Source organism: Talpa occidentalis, unplaced genomic scaffold, assembly GCF_014898055.3.
Source record: "Talpa occidentalis isolate TD23 unplaced genomic scaffold, MPIMG_talOcc4v2.1 talOcc4.7, whole genome shotgun sequence".
In the NCBI taxonomy this organism is placed as follows: domain Eukaryota; kingdom Metazoa; phylum Chordata; class Mammalia; order Eulipotyphla; family Talpidae; genus Talpa; species Talpa occidentalis.
Window position 1 is genome coordinate 2,671,056 of NW_023605083.1, and position 14,897 is coordinate 2,685,952.

The 14,897-nt window shown below is 64.1% G+C and overlaps 1 protein-coding gene across 1 annotated transcript; it reads left to right on the forward strand.

Annotated features, from left to right (window-relative positions):
• The first annotated feature begins 7,718 nt into the window (after nt 1-7,718).
• Nucleotides 7,719-13,831, forward strand: LOC119231268 (uncharacterized). Its single transcript, XM_054689229.1, has 4 exons — nt 7,719-7,728; nt 7,979-7,996; nt 8,365-8,456; nt 13,205-13,831. The coding sequence occupies exons 1-4, from the start codon at nt 7,726-7,728 to the stop codon at nt 13,803-13,805; spliced, it is 714 nt and encodes a 237-aa protein (XP_054545204.1). The 5' UTR covers nt 7,719-7,725; the 3' UTR covers nt 13,806-13,831.
• Nucleotides 13,832-14,897: the final 1,066 nt, after the last annotated feature.

A 14,897-nucleotide genomic window follows, 5' to 3' on the forward strand; every position in this document is an offset into this window, starting at 1 on the left:
GGGTGCACCTTGCACATCTCTCCACCCGGGCGCTGCAGCTCTGGTGGCTGAGACACCCCGCATTCCCTGGAAGGGGGGGCTGGGCTGGGAGGGCGCCAACAGCAGCACAGTCTGCTGGGGGGAATAATGTGTTTACAACCAGTCAATCAACGGGGCGTTCCTGGCAGGGTAGGGGGAATTGTGGGTTCAGCGCTCCAATATTACGGCTGGCTTTTGCCAAAAAGAGAACCAGGGAGGGGGACAGGCACCCGCGTCCCCAGCAGGAGGCGGGGAGCAGAGTGCGGCCGGCGGGGGGAGTGTGGAGCGAGGGGTTGGGTCCCGGTGGATCGTTTTTCTCCTTGGAAAATAAATCTTCACCTGATATTATTAAGAAACTGCAGCTCCCAGAAACAAATAGAATCAATGCGCTTTATTTTCTTTTAAGAGTCCTCAGGAACCGAGGGGGCCGATGCCGGGGTATGAAAACCTGAAAATTAGATTTCACCAGGATTTCTGAACTCGGCTTTCTCTGTCTTATTGAATTAGCGCCTGGGGCGCGAGCTGGCCAGGGGCAGGCTCCTCCCGGAGTTGCCGGCTGCGCCCCGAGTCGTGGGAAACTTGGCCGGGTGGGCGCCGGGACCTCGGGGTCCCTGGGAGGGGGTTCTGGGGGCGTCGGCCAGGACCCAGCCCACCTCCACGTTGCCTGTCCCTTCCCGGCGGGGGCGCGAGGGGTGCGGGACCCGCTTGCAGAGGGGCGCAGGGGGGGCTGGAAGGGAAGGGAGCCCTCCCCGGCGGGGGTCACCTTGCTGCCCCCTCCCCCATCTCGGCCGGGTCAGCCCTCGGCCCGGCTCCCCGCCGGCTCCTGCTCGTCCGGGCTCCAGAGGCCTCGCGCCCTCAGCCCCCAAAGGGACCCTCTCCGGCTCTGGGCGCCCCCCAAGTCCCCTGCGCGGTAGGGGCGCACGGGAAGTTGAACTCGGGGAGTGGGGCGCGAGAAGGTGACCTCCCCGCGGGGGGCGGGAGCGGCGGCCGCCCGCGGGGGTCCCCAGGACCCCGCTGCGCCGCGGGTGCCGCGAGCCGGGCGGGTCGCGCCTGGACGTGCCGGGCGACCCCGCGGCCGCTGCTCGTCTCTCCGAAGTTGCGCGCGAGCCCGGGGGCAGCAACCAGCTCGCCCTGCACGCGGGCCCCGCCGCGCCGGGGCGCCCCCGCCCGGCACCGCCTCCTGCCAGGACGGGACGCCGAGCCGAGGTTCTCCCCCGCGCCCCGACCCCGCGCCCCCGGACCCCGCGCGCCCCCCCACCCCGCGCCCCCGGCCCCGGCCCCCCGCGCCCCACCCCGGGCGGCAACTTACCCGGGCGTGGGGGACGCGCAGCCGGCGGCGCCTCTCCCCGCGGTCCCGCCGCCTCGGCTCCCCAGCCGGGTGCGCCTCCGCGGATCCCCAAGCCCGGCCCCGCGCGCGCCTCCCCCCGCCGCCCGCCCTCCGAGGCTCAGAAAGAAGTTTCCAGCAGCGGATGCCGGAGTTTCTCCGCGCGGCTCCAGCGCACCCCGTTTTCAAGAGAGACGGGGAGGGGCGGGGGGCGGAGGGCGGCTCCGGACGGCGGGATGGAGTCGGGGTGGGGTGGCGGCGCGCAGGGGCCCGTCTCCTCGCCGCACAGACACCGGGCATGCTGGCAGCACCCGAGCATCCTCTCCAGGCGCGCAGGCACGCGCGCGCACACACACACACACACACACACACTCACACTCACACGCGCGCGCGCGCACACACACGAGCACACTCACACGCGCGCACACGCGCAGGACGGAAACAGACCCCGCGGGCGGCCGGCCGGCCGCCAGCCCCCTCGCAGAGGCCCCCGCAGAGCCGCGCGCTCCCCGCTCGGGCTCGGCCCCGCGGCGCCGGCGCTGCCCGGCAACTTTTGCTCCCGGCCTGGGCGCGCGGCGCGGCCCGGAGACGCCCGCCGGCCGCCCCAGCCCTTCCGAAGCGAAAGCGGCCGGGCTCCCCCGCAGCCCCGCGCCCGCCCGCGCCCGCCTTACCCGGCTCGGAGCGGCTCCGGGGCGCGCCCGAGGCCGAGGCCGCCGCCCGCCGGCCGGCGCGGGGGCGCGCGCGGGGGCCGGGCCGGGGCGCCCCGCGCGCGCGCCGCCGCGGGGCCGCGCCGCCGTCAGACCCGGGCCGGGGCGCCCTCCGGCCGCCGGGGGGGCCGCCCGCCGCCGTCCCGGGGGCGCGGGCCGGGGGAGGGGGCGGCGCGCGGCGCCCGCATCGCCCGCGGGGCCGCGCGCGGGGCGCCGCTAACAAGTGCAAACTTTTCGGGCCCCCGGGCGCCGCGGGAGGGACCCGCGCTCCGGCGCCGCGCGGCCCCCGGCCCGGGTGGGCTTCGCGGCGGCGCGCGGGGCGCCGGGGCATCCCCCGCGCGCGGCCGGACGGCGGACGGTCACCGGCCCCCCGCGCCGCGCGCCAAGTTAAAGCCGGGGCGCAGCGCCCTCGCCATCACTCACGATCACCATCGGGGCTTTTATCTCCCGGCTGATCGGGCTGCGTAACTTCCTCCGCGCTCGGCACCGGCCCGCCTCGGAGCCGCGGTCTTCTTAAAGGTGCAGCGAGGAAAAAACCCTCGGCCCCGGGCACGCGCCGCGGCCGGGAGGGGCGCGGCGAGCCGGGGCGTCCCGCCGGGCCCGCGGCCAGGGCGGCCGGGCCGGCGGCGGCGGGAGCGAGCCTGCGCGGGGGTCGGGGGTCGCCGCCTAGACATCGCCTCCCGGCCCGGGGGCCGGCGCGTCCCGGCGCGCGCGGCGCATCCTCGGCCGGCCCCGGCCGGGGTCCGGCGCCGCGGGGGCTGCAGCTGCCTCTCCCCAAACCCAGGGGCCCGGCCGGGGACCAGCGCCCATGGGGGTGGGGGCTGCCCCCTGGGCGCCCAGGAGGGGCCGAGTGAGTCAGTCCGCCCACCCCCGGCAGCCCAGGGCGCTGCCGGGCTCCCTCTGTGAAGCGCTGCCACCCAGAAGGCCCCGAGCAGTGGGTAAAGGGGTGGGTGGGTGGGTGGATTTGGGGAGCTGGGGAGGGGGAGCCTCTGAGCGCACAACCAGAGCCTGAATACCAGCTGACACATCGCCGCCTCCACCCTGATGGGCCCTGCTTTTGACGAAGCCAAGCCAGCTCCGGAGGGAGTGCAGAGTAGGGGGGCAGGTGGGGCCTCACTCCCTGGCAAGCCCGGAGGAGGGCGTGGGAGGACTCCAGGGCAGAGGCCAGGGAGTTGGCAGCAGCAGGGGCAGCCCCGGGCTCTTCGGACCCGCAGAGGTTCCCTGCCAGGCGGCCTCCGGGGCTGTGGGGACGAGTCTTCTTTCTTCCAGGGAGGCCGGTGGTTTTAGGGTGCTCCAGGCCTCCCGCAGGGTGGGTCCTCCCTGCAGCACGCAGGCAGCCAGCGAGCACTGCCATTTGGCTGCATCAAGAACAAAGAGCCTGAGGCAGAGGGGGTGGGCGGCCCCGTCCAAGGTCACAGAGGGTGTCAGGAATGGGAGCAAGTGTGGAGCCCAGCGCCCCAAGTCTACCACTTCCACCTTAATTAACCCTTCCCTGCCCCTGGCCCCCCTGAGCGGGAGAGGGGTCTGTGCAGCAAACAGCAGGAACGGCATCTGCACTCTCGAGGTGGAGCAGCAGAGGCTGAGGAGCCAGACAGTCATCTGCTTTAACAGTGGCGATGCGTTGACATTGTTTGATACCCGTTTCACGCCCGGCTCCATCAAAACGGGTTTCCGTGTCGCACCCGCCGGTTCTTCCCAGCAACCTGGTGACTTAACTGGGATTAGCGAAGGCCGAGAGTTATGGGGAATCCTTAGAATGTTCAGTAACTTGCCCAAGGTCATACAGTTAAGGGAGACTCTGGCCCGGGTGGTCTGGGCTCCGGGCTCCCAGTGGTTCGCTGCCACCGCCTGACCTACTGGTCAACCTGGTGGGGGGGTGACACAGGCTGCTTCTGGGCCTCAGTTTCCCCATCTGTGAGACTGAATGGTGAGTCTCCCCTCCTGGGGGGCTCAAAGCAAGATGGTCAAGCGCCTCTTGCAGGCATGTGCTCTCAGACCCCACCCCTGCCCCGCCAAGGTGTCTGGGGAAGTAGATGCTTGCTGGCCCCGTGACCTGTCCCTGGCCACCAGGCAGCCGGCAGGAGGAGGCTCCTTGGAGGAGAGCAGATCCCAGAGGCCGGGTGTTAAGCATTCAGCCCGCAGGCAGCAGTGGAGGGCGAGGTGCGGGTCCTCCCGGGCAGGTGAGTGATGATGGGGCTGGCCCGCAGCCTGCTGTCGCCCCAGGCAGGGCCATCAATTCCTGGGAAACGCCCAGCTCCTCCATCACCACCGACACTGGATGCTGTCAGAACAGCCAGGATTCATGGAGGAGGGTGCTTCTCATCTGCGGTTCATCTCAGCACAGGGGGTCAGGGTGCACCTCCCCCCCTTACTGCTGGGATGACATCAGTGATCCCGAGGCAAAGCCCTGTGCCACGGGAAGCCGTGCCGGGAGCCCTCCAGCCCCGACACGCCTGCCACCCCAGCAAGCGGACACCAGCAGGCCCCTCAGGGACCGTGCTGGCACCTGTCTTCTGGCTCCCCAATTCTAGATCCTGAAAATTATGGGACTGTGGACTTTTCAGCCCCTAACTAGTGCTGTGCCCTGGGGGACAGCTCTTCCCCACTCGTGGCCTCAGTTTCTCCCCCACGTTGCAAAGAGATTGCCTCCCCCCCCGCTGACCCCGTGTCCACTGCTGGCCTGGCGGTCTCGGGGAGCTGATGTTCCTTTCAAGTGAAAAATCAAGTGCTTATTTTCCCAGATGGGAAACAAATAGGAGTCCAGCCTCGCAGGGACCAGGTGGTCAAGAGACGTTCATTTTTAAATGTCATTAAGGTCCCTGATGACAAATGACCTTTTCCCAGCAAAGAAAAGGAGCTGAGGGAGGGGGCAGGAAAGTGTTAATGAGTCTCCCAAAAAATAATCGCTGGCTCCCCTCTCACCAGCCGCCTAATCACCCTCTGCATTGGTGGGATTTTGGCTGCACTGCACAGTTTTAATTTGAATTGTGTATGTGGAATCCACTATCAAAAGGCATCTGCAGAACAATGCATTTAATTTTATTCCACCTATTTTTTCAAAAAGGGTGTTATGTCCTTTTTCATATATATAATATATTATATAAAATAAAGATACACACCAAAGTCCTGACAGGGGAGCTGGGGGGGGGGTGTAGGATGACATGCTTTATTATGTAAATAGATACATTCTTCCTGTGTTGCCCGCGCCTTTACAATGAGGAAATAAGCGTGGGACAGACCAGGAATAGGAAATGATGAAGTCACATGTGAAAATGATCTACAGGCTTCGCAGTGAGAGGTAACAGGGATTTGGGGATTTCCGAGGGAAGCTAAGTCCTGATCCAGGCGGACAGAAGGATGGACAGGAAAATGAGCTCAGCCCCCTGGGTCAAGGGTCGGCTCAAAAGCTGTTCCCACCACTTCCCACCTGCTGCCTCATTCGCTCTGTTCTCGGTTATGCCACACCAAGGTTTTGCTTTGTCCCTTTGACCTTGAGCAGTTGCAATGTGGCCATAGCAGGGGTTAGGATCCAGAGGATTAGCCCAGGAGCATCTGGGGTTTCAAGGCGTCCCTGGGGCCGCTCGCAGGCCAAGGCAGGGCCGGGGGACAGAGACCCAGACCCAAGATCAGCGCGGGCCCCCAAGGTGACACCTCCAGGCAGCGGCAGAGGCTGTGAGCAGCACCCGGACTCCTCCCTGCCAGTCCTCAGCTCTCATCTCCAGACCATACTCCCATTAATTATTATTACCGTATTAATCATACATGTGATTAATTCAGTAATGGTGATTCATAATTGATTGCATTTTATATGGCGCCTTTCATCCACACATCTCCCGAGATGAGCGCTGCCTCTGACAAGAGAGGCAGCGGCGGATGCCTTCCTTGCTCGCCTGCATTTTGTTGGATAAACTTCTCTCCGCAGAGGCAGGGGGTTAACGGCATTCGGTTGCCAGGCCCAGCTCTGAGCCCATCTCCCTGGGCGGTGTCATCCTGGCTGGGGTCTCCTGCTGTGCCCTGTCTGGCCTGGGGGGGGGCTTGCCTGGGAACCTTGCCCGGGCCCCCAGGCCTCTGGGGTCAGTTTGAGCTTTGTGGGAAGGTGGCGGCCCCGGCCTGGTGATTAGCTGTGGCCTTGAGTCAGCTACTGCCCCTCTCTGCCTCAGTTTACCCAAATAAAAAATGAGATTAAAATAAGTCTTTTGAGGTTGTGATAAGACTCACATCCAACGATGCATGGAAAGCATTTGGAGCTGGCACACAGTAGGTATTCAACAAATGGGAGCAGAAATGGGAGGGAGTTGGGCTCGGTCCCAGCAGCAGCTCTGGGCTAACCCAATCCTCTCCCTCTGTGGGCCTCAGTTTTCCTAGTTGTAAAATGGGTCGACTTCCAGAGTTCCTTCCAGGTCTTAAATGAGCAATTACTATGGTAATGGTAGGGGTTTGAGGCTCCAGAATCAAGCACACATTTGGAGCTCACATTCCCACTCACCATTTCCCAGTTGCGTGGCCTCGGGCAAAGGACTCCCTTGTCCAGTCTCGGTGGCATCTTTTGGAAAACGAGGTAATAACAGTACCCGACCCTTAGGCGTGGTGTAAAGATTAATGAGCTAGTGCTTGAAACCTGTTGGATTCTAGAACGTGCCTAAAACAAGGGGGCTCTGCTCTCCACACCAGGCACGGGCCAGCCACTTGCTGGTGTCCCCGCATTGCCACACGCCCGCTGCCCCGTGGTGGGGCTGGGCTCCTGCTCCTTGCTCACACAAGAACACTGAGGCCGTGCCATCTGCCCGGGGTGACTGAGTCGGGGCCGGTGAGGAGTGGCTGAGGTGCGGTCTCTGGCCCTAAGCTTAGACCCCAGAAGAGTTTCCTTCCTGGTGATGAAGTTCCAGCTGTCAGCAGAAGAGGGGGGCCCAAAGGGGCTGGGGGTCTTCTTAAGGGCACACGACAGCAGGTGCCTGGGAGATCAGGACGGCTCTGCTGCATGGGTGGAGATGTCGCTGGGGCTGCCTCCCTCTGCCTGCTGAGTGTCCCCCGCACTCCCACACCCAGAAGCTGGTAGGGATCCCTCCCCCTGTGGCCCACTTGGGACATCTTGTCACTGAGCCCCAGGCAGCACCGCAGGGCGCTGACTTTGGGCCCAGCGCCTTCAGGTGGTGCTGCTGGCCCCGCTGGGGGGTGGCTGCGGCAAGAAAGAAGCCCTGCTTTTACCCCTTTTCCTGGGGGACCGGCAGACAGCTGGGGTTTCCACCCAGGGGTGCCCTGAGCATCTTCAGCAGACAGAAGATCTCTGGCTCCCAGGCCCCACAGCAATGCTCATTGCTGTGCGTTCCAGAGTCTCCAGGGGTGCCCCCGGCCCAGGAGATGGGGAGCAAAGGAGCATAGGCCTTCCTCTCTCAGTGGGGGCGGTACCTGCCCTGGCCCTGCCAGCTTAGCTCTTGGGGGACCTCCCCTTGATGGGAGTCTGGGTTACACACTGAGCACCTACTATGTGCCAGCACTCCGCTGGGTGGGGTGCAGATGGCGGCAAGCCCACCTGGTCCTGCCTTCAGAGTGTGGCTTCTGACAGGATTACCCATGCTGAGGTGCCAAGCTGCCCGTGCCCATCACAAAGGGTCACTAAGCACCTACTATGTGCCAGGCATTGTCAGGTCAAGCCGGGGAGGAGCCTGAATCTGGGGAATGGTGAGTGTGTATGTCTGTGAGTGTGCGCATGTGAGTGCTGAGTGTGTGTGGCCGTGTGCACACACCCGCATGTGTGTGCAAGCCCAGTCGAGTGTGCCAGCCTGGCAGCACCACCAACAGGCACTGGAGGACCCCAAGTGCAGGACAGAGCACATCCTAGCTCTCCGCTGGGGAGAGGAACACTCCCGAGCTCCAAGGACACTAGTTCCTGGGGTCCTCGGGGACCCAGACCTCACTCACACTCTTGCAGCCTTTCCTCGTCTGTCAGGTGAGGGTGATAGGAGCACCTGCCCCCCAGGGGCTGGGAACGCAGGGGAATGTGGGGGGATCTGTAACATGCTCAGGGTGTGCTGGCCCTGGCTCCCCCGAGGGGCTGCTCCTGGCAGAGCAAGGCCTTTGCTCTGTGATGAGGGGAGTCCACAGTCCTGGGGCGGGGGAGGCTGGGGCCCAGCAGAGGAGCCTACTCCCTGCCAGGAGAGTAATGGGGTTCATGAGGGGGTGCAGCCCCAGCTCTCCTCGTGCCTGTGGTTCTGGAACACCAAGTGTGACTCGGAATTCACTTTTGGGAGGTCGAGTCCCCACCCCTCTCCCTACCCATTCTGATCCTGTTTGGGGGATTTTTCTCGCCATTCTCAGAGTGGGGGTAGGAGAGTTGGGGTGTTGAAGACAGAGCCTCGCCGCCCTCGCTGGTGGAATCCTTCTCCTTATGCTCCCCTGTCTCTCACCAGGTGAGCCGGCGTCTAGAGGGGCTGTGGGCACCAGGGGTGTTTGGAGGCGAACAGGGAAGGGGTGCGCCAGCAGGCAGGGAGGCGTTGAATAAGGCAACGTTCCAAGGGAAAACCTACCAGTCGTCAGAGGAAGCTGCTCCCCCTCCTGCAGCCCCCACCTCACAACTCCTTACCTAGAGGAAAACATTTTTCTTCTTCACCCAGCAGGTGATCTGGGCCCCAGGAGGGCACAGCAGATGTGCCCTCCTCTCAGACATATGCTCATCACAGAGTAATCCCCAGCTACAGACGTGCCTGCCCCACCTTGGCCTCCCTTCCCCTGACCCCCCCCCCCAGCCCATTGCCTCTCCCCAGCCCCTCCCCTGGCAGCCCCATGGATCCCCAAGTGGCCTTCTGAGCACCACATCTTCATTCAGGTTCCCTACCCCTTGCCCCCCAATCAACAGCATCACCCAAGAAGGGCCCCACGTAGGACCCGCCCCAGAGGCACCCGTGGGCGACCATGCACAGTCCTAGGCGGACGAGGGCTGCGCGTGGCCAGGCTGACGGCAGGAGCCCAGTGACCAAGGGCAGCTGGAAATCCTGCGACAACCGCAGCGAGAGAAACAAGTGGCCAGGGAGGCAGTCCCCGCGACTCTCTCGACTCTCTCCCCCCGCCTCACACACACTCACCTCTGCCGAGCTGCCTGCAGCAATGTTCTCATTAAACTGTTGATGGCTCGGAGCAGGAGCAGACTCCCGGCCACCAAAGCCCTGGACAGGGAGAGGGGGCGCCTGCCGGGCCGCTGTCCAGGTGCCCAGAGCCCGTGACCCGGCCCTGACGCGTGGCTGCTCCGGGGAGCTCCTGGCTGTCTCCCTCGCTGCTGGCTGGTCTGTGCTGCCCAAAGGCAGGACTCAGGAGAGGGGTTCCCTAGTGCTGCAGGCACCATCACTCACGAAGTTCGAGTCTTTTTTTTTTTGAAGATTTATTTATTTATGCATACAAGAGCTGGGGTACAGGCCAGAGGTGTGGAGGGTGAGAGGATTCACTAGAGACAGAGTGGGGAACAGAACAGGCAGATTGTCCAACGTACACTGCTGAGGGGAGCAGTGGGCGAGTCAGGAGAGGTCTGCCATGCCGTGTGGGTAGCTCCCTGGCCAGGGATCGAACTTGTGTGCAGTGGCTGTGGACAGCTTCATAGGTTGTGTCTTAACCCCTTGTGCCACCACGGAGGCACCTGAAGTTCGACTCTTGATCTGGGGAACCTGCTTCCCTTCCGCTCTTAATGCCACTTGGCCTGACGGATGGAGACAGCTCGCGGCTGCCACCACTCCCTCGCTCTGTTGGCCTGGACTGTCACCCACAACCTCTTGGATTCCAGCTTAACATATCCGCCCCCACTCCCAGGGGGCCCTTAACTCTGCAGAGGCCTAGAGAGGCGTGGGGTCCATGCAGATGGGTGTACGTGGTCCAAGAAGAATGAGGCAGCAGCTCACCTGACTGCTTTTATTGTCATCTGAGCTCCTGACCTTCTGCCTGACAGAGGACCCCCCCAAAGTTTTTTCTTTTAGTCTAAAAATCTTGGGCCACATTTACAGGAAGGCTGGCGTTATGAGTTGGGGCCCCAGACCTGACTGTCTGGGTTTAGAATCTCCGTGTTGCCACTTGTATCTTGGGGATACCTCTGCACCCCAATTTTATATCTGTTCAATGGGAAAAAATAATAATACCCACCTCTCAGAGTTGGTGAGGATCTATCAATGAAAACGCAGTTTTGGGGTGCTCATGGGGGCATATGTGTCCACCCCAGTGCCATCAGGCAGCCGGGAGCAGCTGACCCATGACCCAACTGACCCATGACCTCCCTCCCCCTCGAAGCCCTCGGGGCCTCCAGGGACAGGACACACTCACTCCACCTCGAAGAAGAAATGTCAGCTTTGGCTTTGAGCTCATGAGACCGTCAAATTGGGGCGACACCACGAACCAAAAGGAGTATAATTCAGGTCCAATAGGGTGACGGACCACATCTCATTCAAACCGACTCATCTTGACCCAGCTTCCCCCAGTGCGCCCCCGGGAGGCTGCAGCCAAGGCCCTGCTCTCCCCAGGCCCCGCCCCGTTATGCCCCATGGGCTGTGAGGGGCTCCCCCTGACAGCAGGCTCAGGAGAGAGCACCTGGGATTGTTTGGAGACCCCCATTGTCTGAGTGCCAAGCTTGGGGGCTATTATTTGGGGGCTCTTACTTGCTTCCACCTAGAGAGGGGGAAACCCCCTCAGACGGGGATGAACTTGCTACCCTCCTGCACCAGGCTTCCTGCCAGACTGGCCTGCCCCCTGACCAAGGCCCCTGAGGCCTCACTCTGCCCATCCAGGCTTCCTCGCCCAGTTCTGCCCCCCAGCTGACACCTCCATCCCCCTCTCTGAACCATAAGATCTTCTGTGACATGAGGGGCTGAGCAGGTGCTGCCTGGGGGTGCCTCCCTCCTGTGCTCACATTTCCAGATGCACTGCCAGCCACCCCAGGCCCCGGGACTAGGAGTCTGAGCTCACCAGGAGGATGTTTCCCTGAACTGTCCTCAGGATGACGCCCTGGGCAGAGGAGCGACCCCGACCCTGAGAGCGGGCTTGTTGGCAGGCTGACGTCACACACCACGCGCATGGTCAGGTGCAGCCCCGGTGCCAGGGGCTGGCCAGGACAGCAGGGGCGGCGGCCGGGGAGCAGCCTGGGGTGTGCTCAGGGCGCCTTCCCTGCATGCCGTGGGAGCTCTCCTTGAGCAGCTAAACGTCTGATCTGTTCCAGCAGCCGCTGTGTGTGGGCAGGGCCTTGGGCGCCGGGGCGAGGCTGGGACTCCTCTGCCAGATGTGACAAGACCGTTTCCAGAAAGAACCTCTTAGCGCGAGGCGTCCACCTTCAGGCCGGCTCTGCTTAGCTGACCTGTGCGAGGGTTGCTGCTCCTGGTTGCTGAAATGCTTCATGAGCTGACCTGCCCTGGCCCCCCAGAGCCCCCCGCCTCCCCAGACACCTTCCTCAGATCCCTCCAGGCCACCCCACTGCCCCGCAGAGGCTCGGGCCAGGGAAGTAGCGGGTGTCTGGACCTCACTCCCGCCTCCCCAGCACTGCCTGGGTTGGCCTGCACCTGTGCGGGCGGGGCCCACTATTGTAGTCACCTGGGGCCAGGCAGGGATCTGCTGCCCCTCAGGGTCTCTTAGGTGGCTTCGAGAAGAGCCCCCTCCCGAGATCCCCTCAGACCCTAGACAACCACCTTAGGATCTCCCACCACAGGGCGGAAAGGTGACTTCTGGTCTTACAGGTGCCTCCGAGTTTAGCAGCCCCCACCCCACCCCAAGAGTCACGTGGCCTCTGAGAACCTGTGCTTTCCTGCCCCCATAAAGCTCACCTCAGCCCAGCGGACCTGGGGGAGCAGAGGCTTCTGTTCAGAGGGGAGGTGGCTCTCCTTCGGCTGCCTTGTCTGCTCCCTCACAGGCAGACTCTAGGATGGGGAAGTGGGGGGCAGGGAGGATCCAGAGGGGGCAGTCGCAGCAAGGAGTGTTGATCCCACTGTTCTGAGCACGCCCCAGGGCACCAGGACAGGCCGCTGCTTTCACCAGCCCGGCTGCTGGGAGAGGGGGCGGAGCTGAGGACCCTGCGTGCTCCCTGTCCCGGAGGGCGGGGACGGGTCTCCGCGTGCCCTCGGGGAGCCCAGAACCGTGCCAGACACATGCAGACGCTTGGGAAAGTCCTCTGTCAGGCCGGCGTCGCTGGCACACGGAAGCATCGGACAATACGGCAGGGAGCGACGTTTCCCGGAGTTGAGGCTTGCTCCCCTGCCCGCCCACTCGGCACTTTCCCTCTCGGGGCATGGAGCGTGCCTGCTGCCCGGGCTGCGCAGAGGGCGGAGCAGCACCAGCGTCTGCGCCCGTCCAGCTGCTGTGGGGACGGCCAAGGTGAGCGCAGGTGGCGCGGAGCTGCCGCAGGGCCTGGCGCCACCGGCCCTCACCCCGCACTGCCCTCCAGGGCTGTGGCAGATTATTAATGTCCTGCTGAGTCAGGGGGCTCAGGAGCCTCAGCATCACCAGACGCTCCTGTTCGTGACTCCTGACTGCCCCCTCCCGCCCTCCTGCTTCCCGCCTGCCTCCCCTTCCCAGCCTCCACCTGCCATCCATCCAGAAAGCAGCTGCAGGAGGCCAGAGGTCTGCCTAGGGAAGGGAGCGGCATCGGGGGGATGAGGAGAGAACAGGTTCGAACCCCCGCTCTGCCACGCGGCAGCCCTCATCAGCGTCCCCGCCATGTCCCCTCGGCCTGGGGAAGGGGGACGGAGCAGCTCTCAGCTTCCGGCGGCCAGTGGTGACCGCTGGCTGGCGGGGCTAGGGGCACCCACTGACCGGGACGGCAGAGGACGCAGGGTGCGGCTCTACCACCGTCACACCCAGGGCAGGCGCGGGGTCTCTGATGGGGCCAGGACTCCGCAGCGCCCACCGGCTCCTGAGTCTCCCCTCAGGCCCAGCCTTTCCACGCCGTCCACACGGCCTTGGGCCCGGCCCTCCCCGCACCGCTCAGCCCTGCCTGGCAGCTTCCGTGGCCCGCCCTGCGCAGGCGCTCGGGAAACCCTTGCCAGCTGCTGCATGGGCAAGCGTCGAGGAGGAAGAGGGGTGAGAGGCTGTTGCTTTTCAGGGACTCCTGTGTACACAGGTAAAGCCGAGTAATTAGTGGATTAATTGGATCAGCATAGTTGCTAATTGGAATATTTAAAATCAAATTTCGTTCTAGTTCTTGCCGGCACCATGTCAGCCCGCGCGCCCCCGGAAGAGAGTCGTCAGCCGCCAGCAAGCCCGTGCGCACGCGGGGCCCGGCAGCCGCGGCTCTGGGGACACCTCGGAGATCAGTCTGGCGAGACGCGGATGCTCTGTGCGTCCGACCCGGCGTCCCCACTGACCGCAGCAGCCTGTCCAGCTCCCATCCTCCCGGGAGCACCCCCAGCCAGCAAAGGGCACAAGAACTATGGCCACCAACCCCCTGGGCATGTGACGCACCCTGGCTGCCCCCACGCCTGCCCAGGGCTTTCTCCTGTGGCATTTCCAGGCACCCCAGTGATTTCAGGTGCAGAGAGGAGGAGGGGGCAGAGGGCAGGAAGGACAGCAGCTCTGGAGCCTGGAGGACCAGGCAGTGGACTGCAGGAGGCACCTTATCATCGCACACCCAAGGCCCGAGGCCCCGTGAGCCTGTTGCTCTGCTGGACCTTGGGGGGTGTGGGCCTCGCTGGGGAGTGCCCGGCCAGCCCATCGATGACACACGCAAAGGGGACCCCTCGCGCCTGCTTGGCTTCCATTCCATACCCTGGCCACACTCGGCGCCCCAAAAAGAAGGTTGAAAAGTCCCACTTAACCCAGAGACACACTATGGGGGGGCGGGGAAAGGAGGGATTGGGGTCAAAATAAGGGGGTTGCAACTGTATGGGGAATAAAAAAATAAAATTAAAAGAAAAAAGAAAAGTCCCACTTGACCTCCGGCCCAGCTTCCTCCGTTGCTGCCTCCGGGCCCGCCTGCCCGCTTCCTCCGGCAACATGCCCGGCTGCTTCCCAAAGGCGCCGGGGCTGCCTCTGCGCAGATCTGGGCACCAGTGGGGGTCTCAGGTGACTCCGCCTGCTGCAGGGCCGACACCCCTGCTTTGAACAGCCGTCTCTGGCCGTCAGCCTGGAGCACCATCGTCCTGGAGCATCAGCGCTGCCCTGGCGCCCGGACTGCGTGGGGCGTTTGCGCCTGAGAGGGCCGCGTGCAGCCGTCTCCCGCCTGGAGGTGGCCCCGACATGTGGGCCGCACTCTCTTGACCTCAGTCGCCTCATCTGCAAAATGCGGCCAAGCAAGAAGAGCCACCCCCCAGCACGGAAGGGACGGGCGGCTGCGGATGCTCGGGAGCGTGTCTAGAGCATCACAGCAAACGCGGGGTGTGGAGCCACAGCGAGGGCCCGGCGCGACCGCGGCGGCTTGGGGTGCGCTCAGGACCCTGCCAGCCTGCAGGGAGCTGCAGCAGGGGCCCCTCACCACTTTCCCCCGTCTTGTTCCCCCTTATCCCACCTCTGCTTACTCGTCCTGGTAAGGAAAGAGGGCAGGAGGGAGGGCAGGAGGGACAGGACACTACTGCAGCAGCAGCTCCCGTTCTGAGCCTCTGGAGCGGGCTCCCTGCTCTGTAACTGCCACCTCCATGCCCACTGCCAGGCGCTGCAACATTTGTTCTGTTTTGTTTGTGAGTGAGAACGGAGGTCGGGGTGCCCAGCTCGCTGGAAGGGACCCCAGGACTGCTCCGGAGGAGGGCTCGGCGCCTCCGCGCTGCGGCTCCCGCGTGTGCACCCTCTCCGGGGGGCCCGCCCCATCTTGCATGTAAGAGACCAAACCAGATTTCAGCAGGAGCAGCAGGAGCAGCCGGGACCTGCTGGAAAAGAGGCGCCGCGCTCGGTGCTCGCGT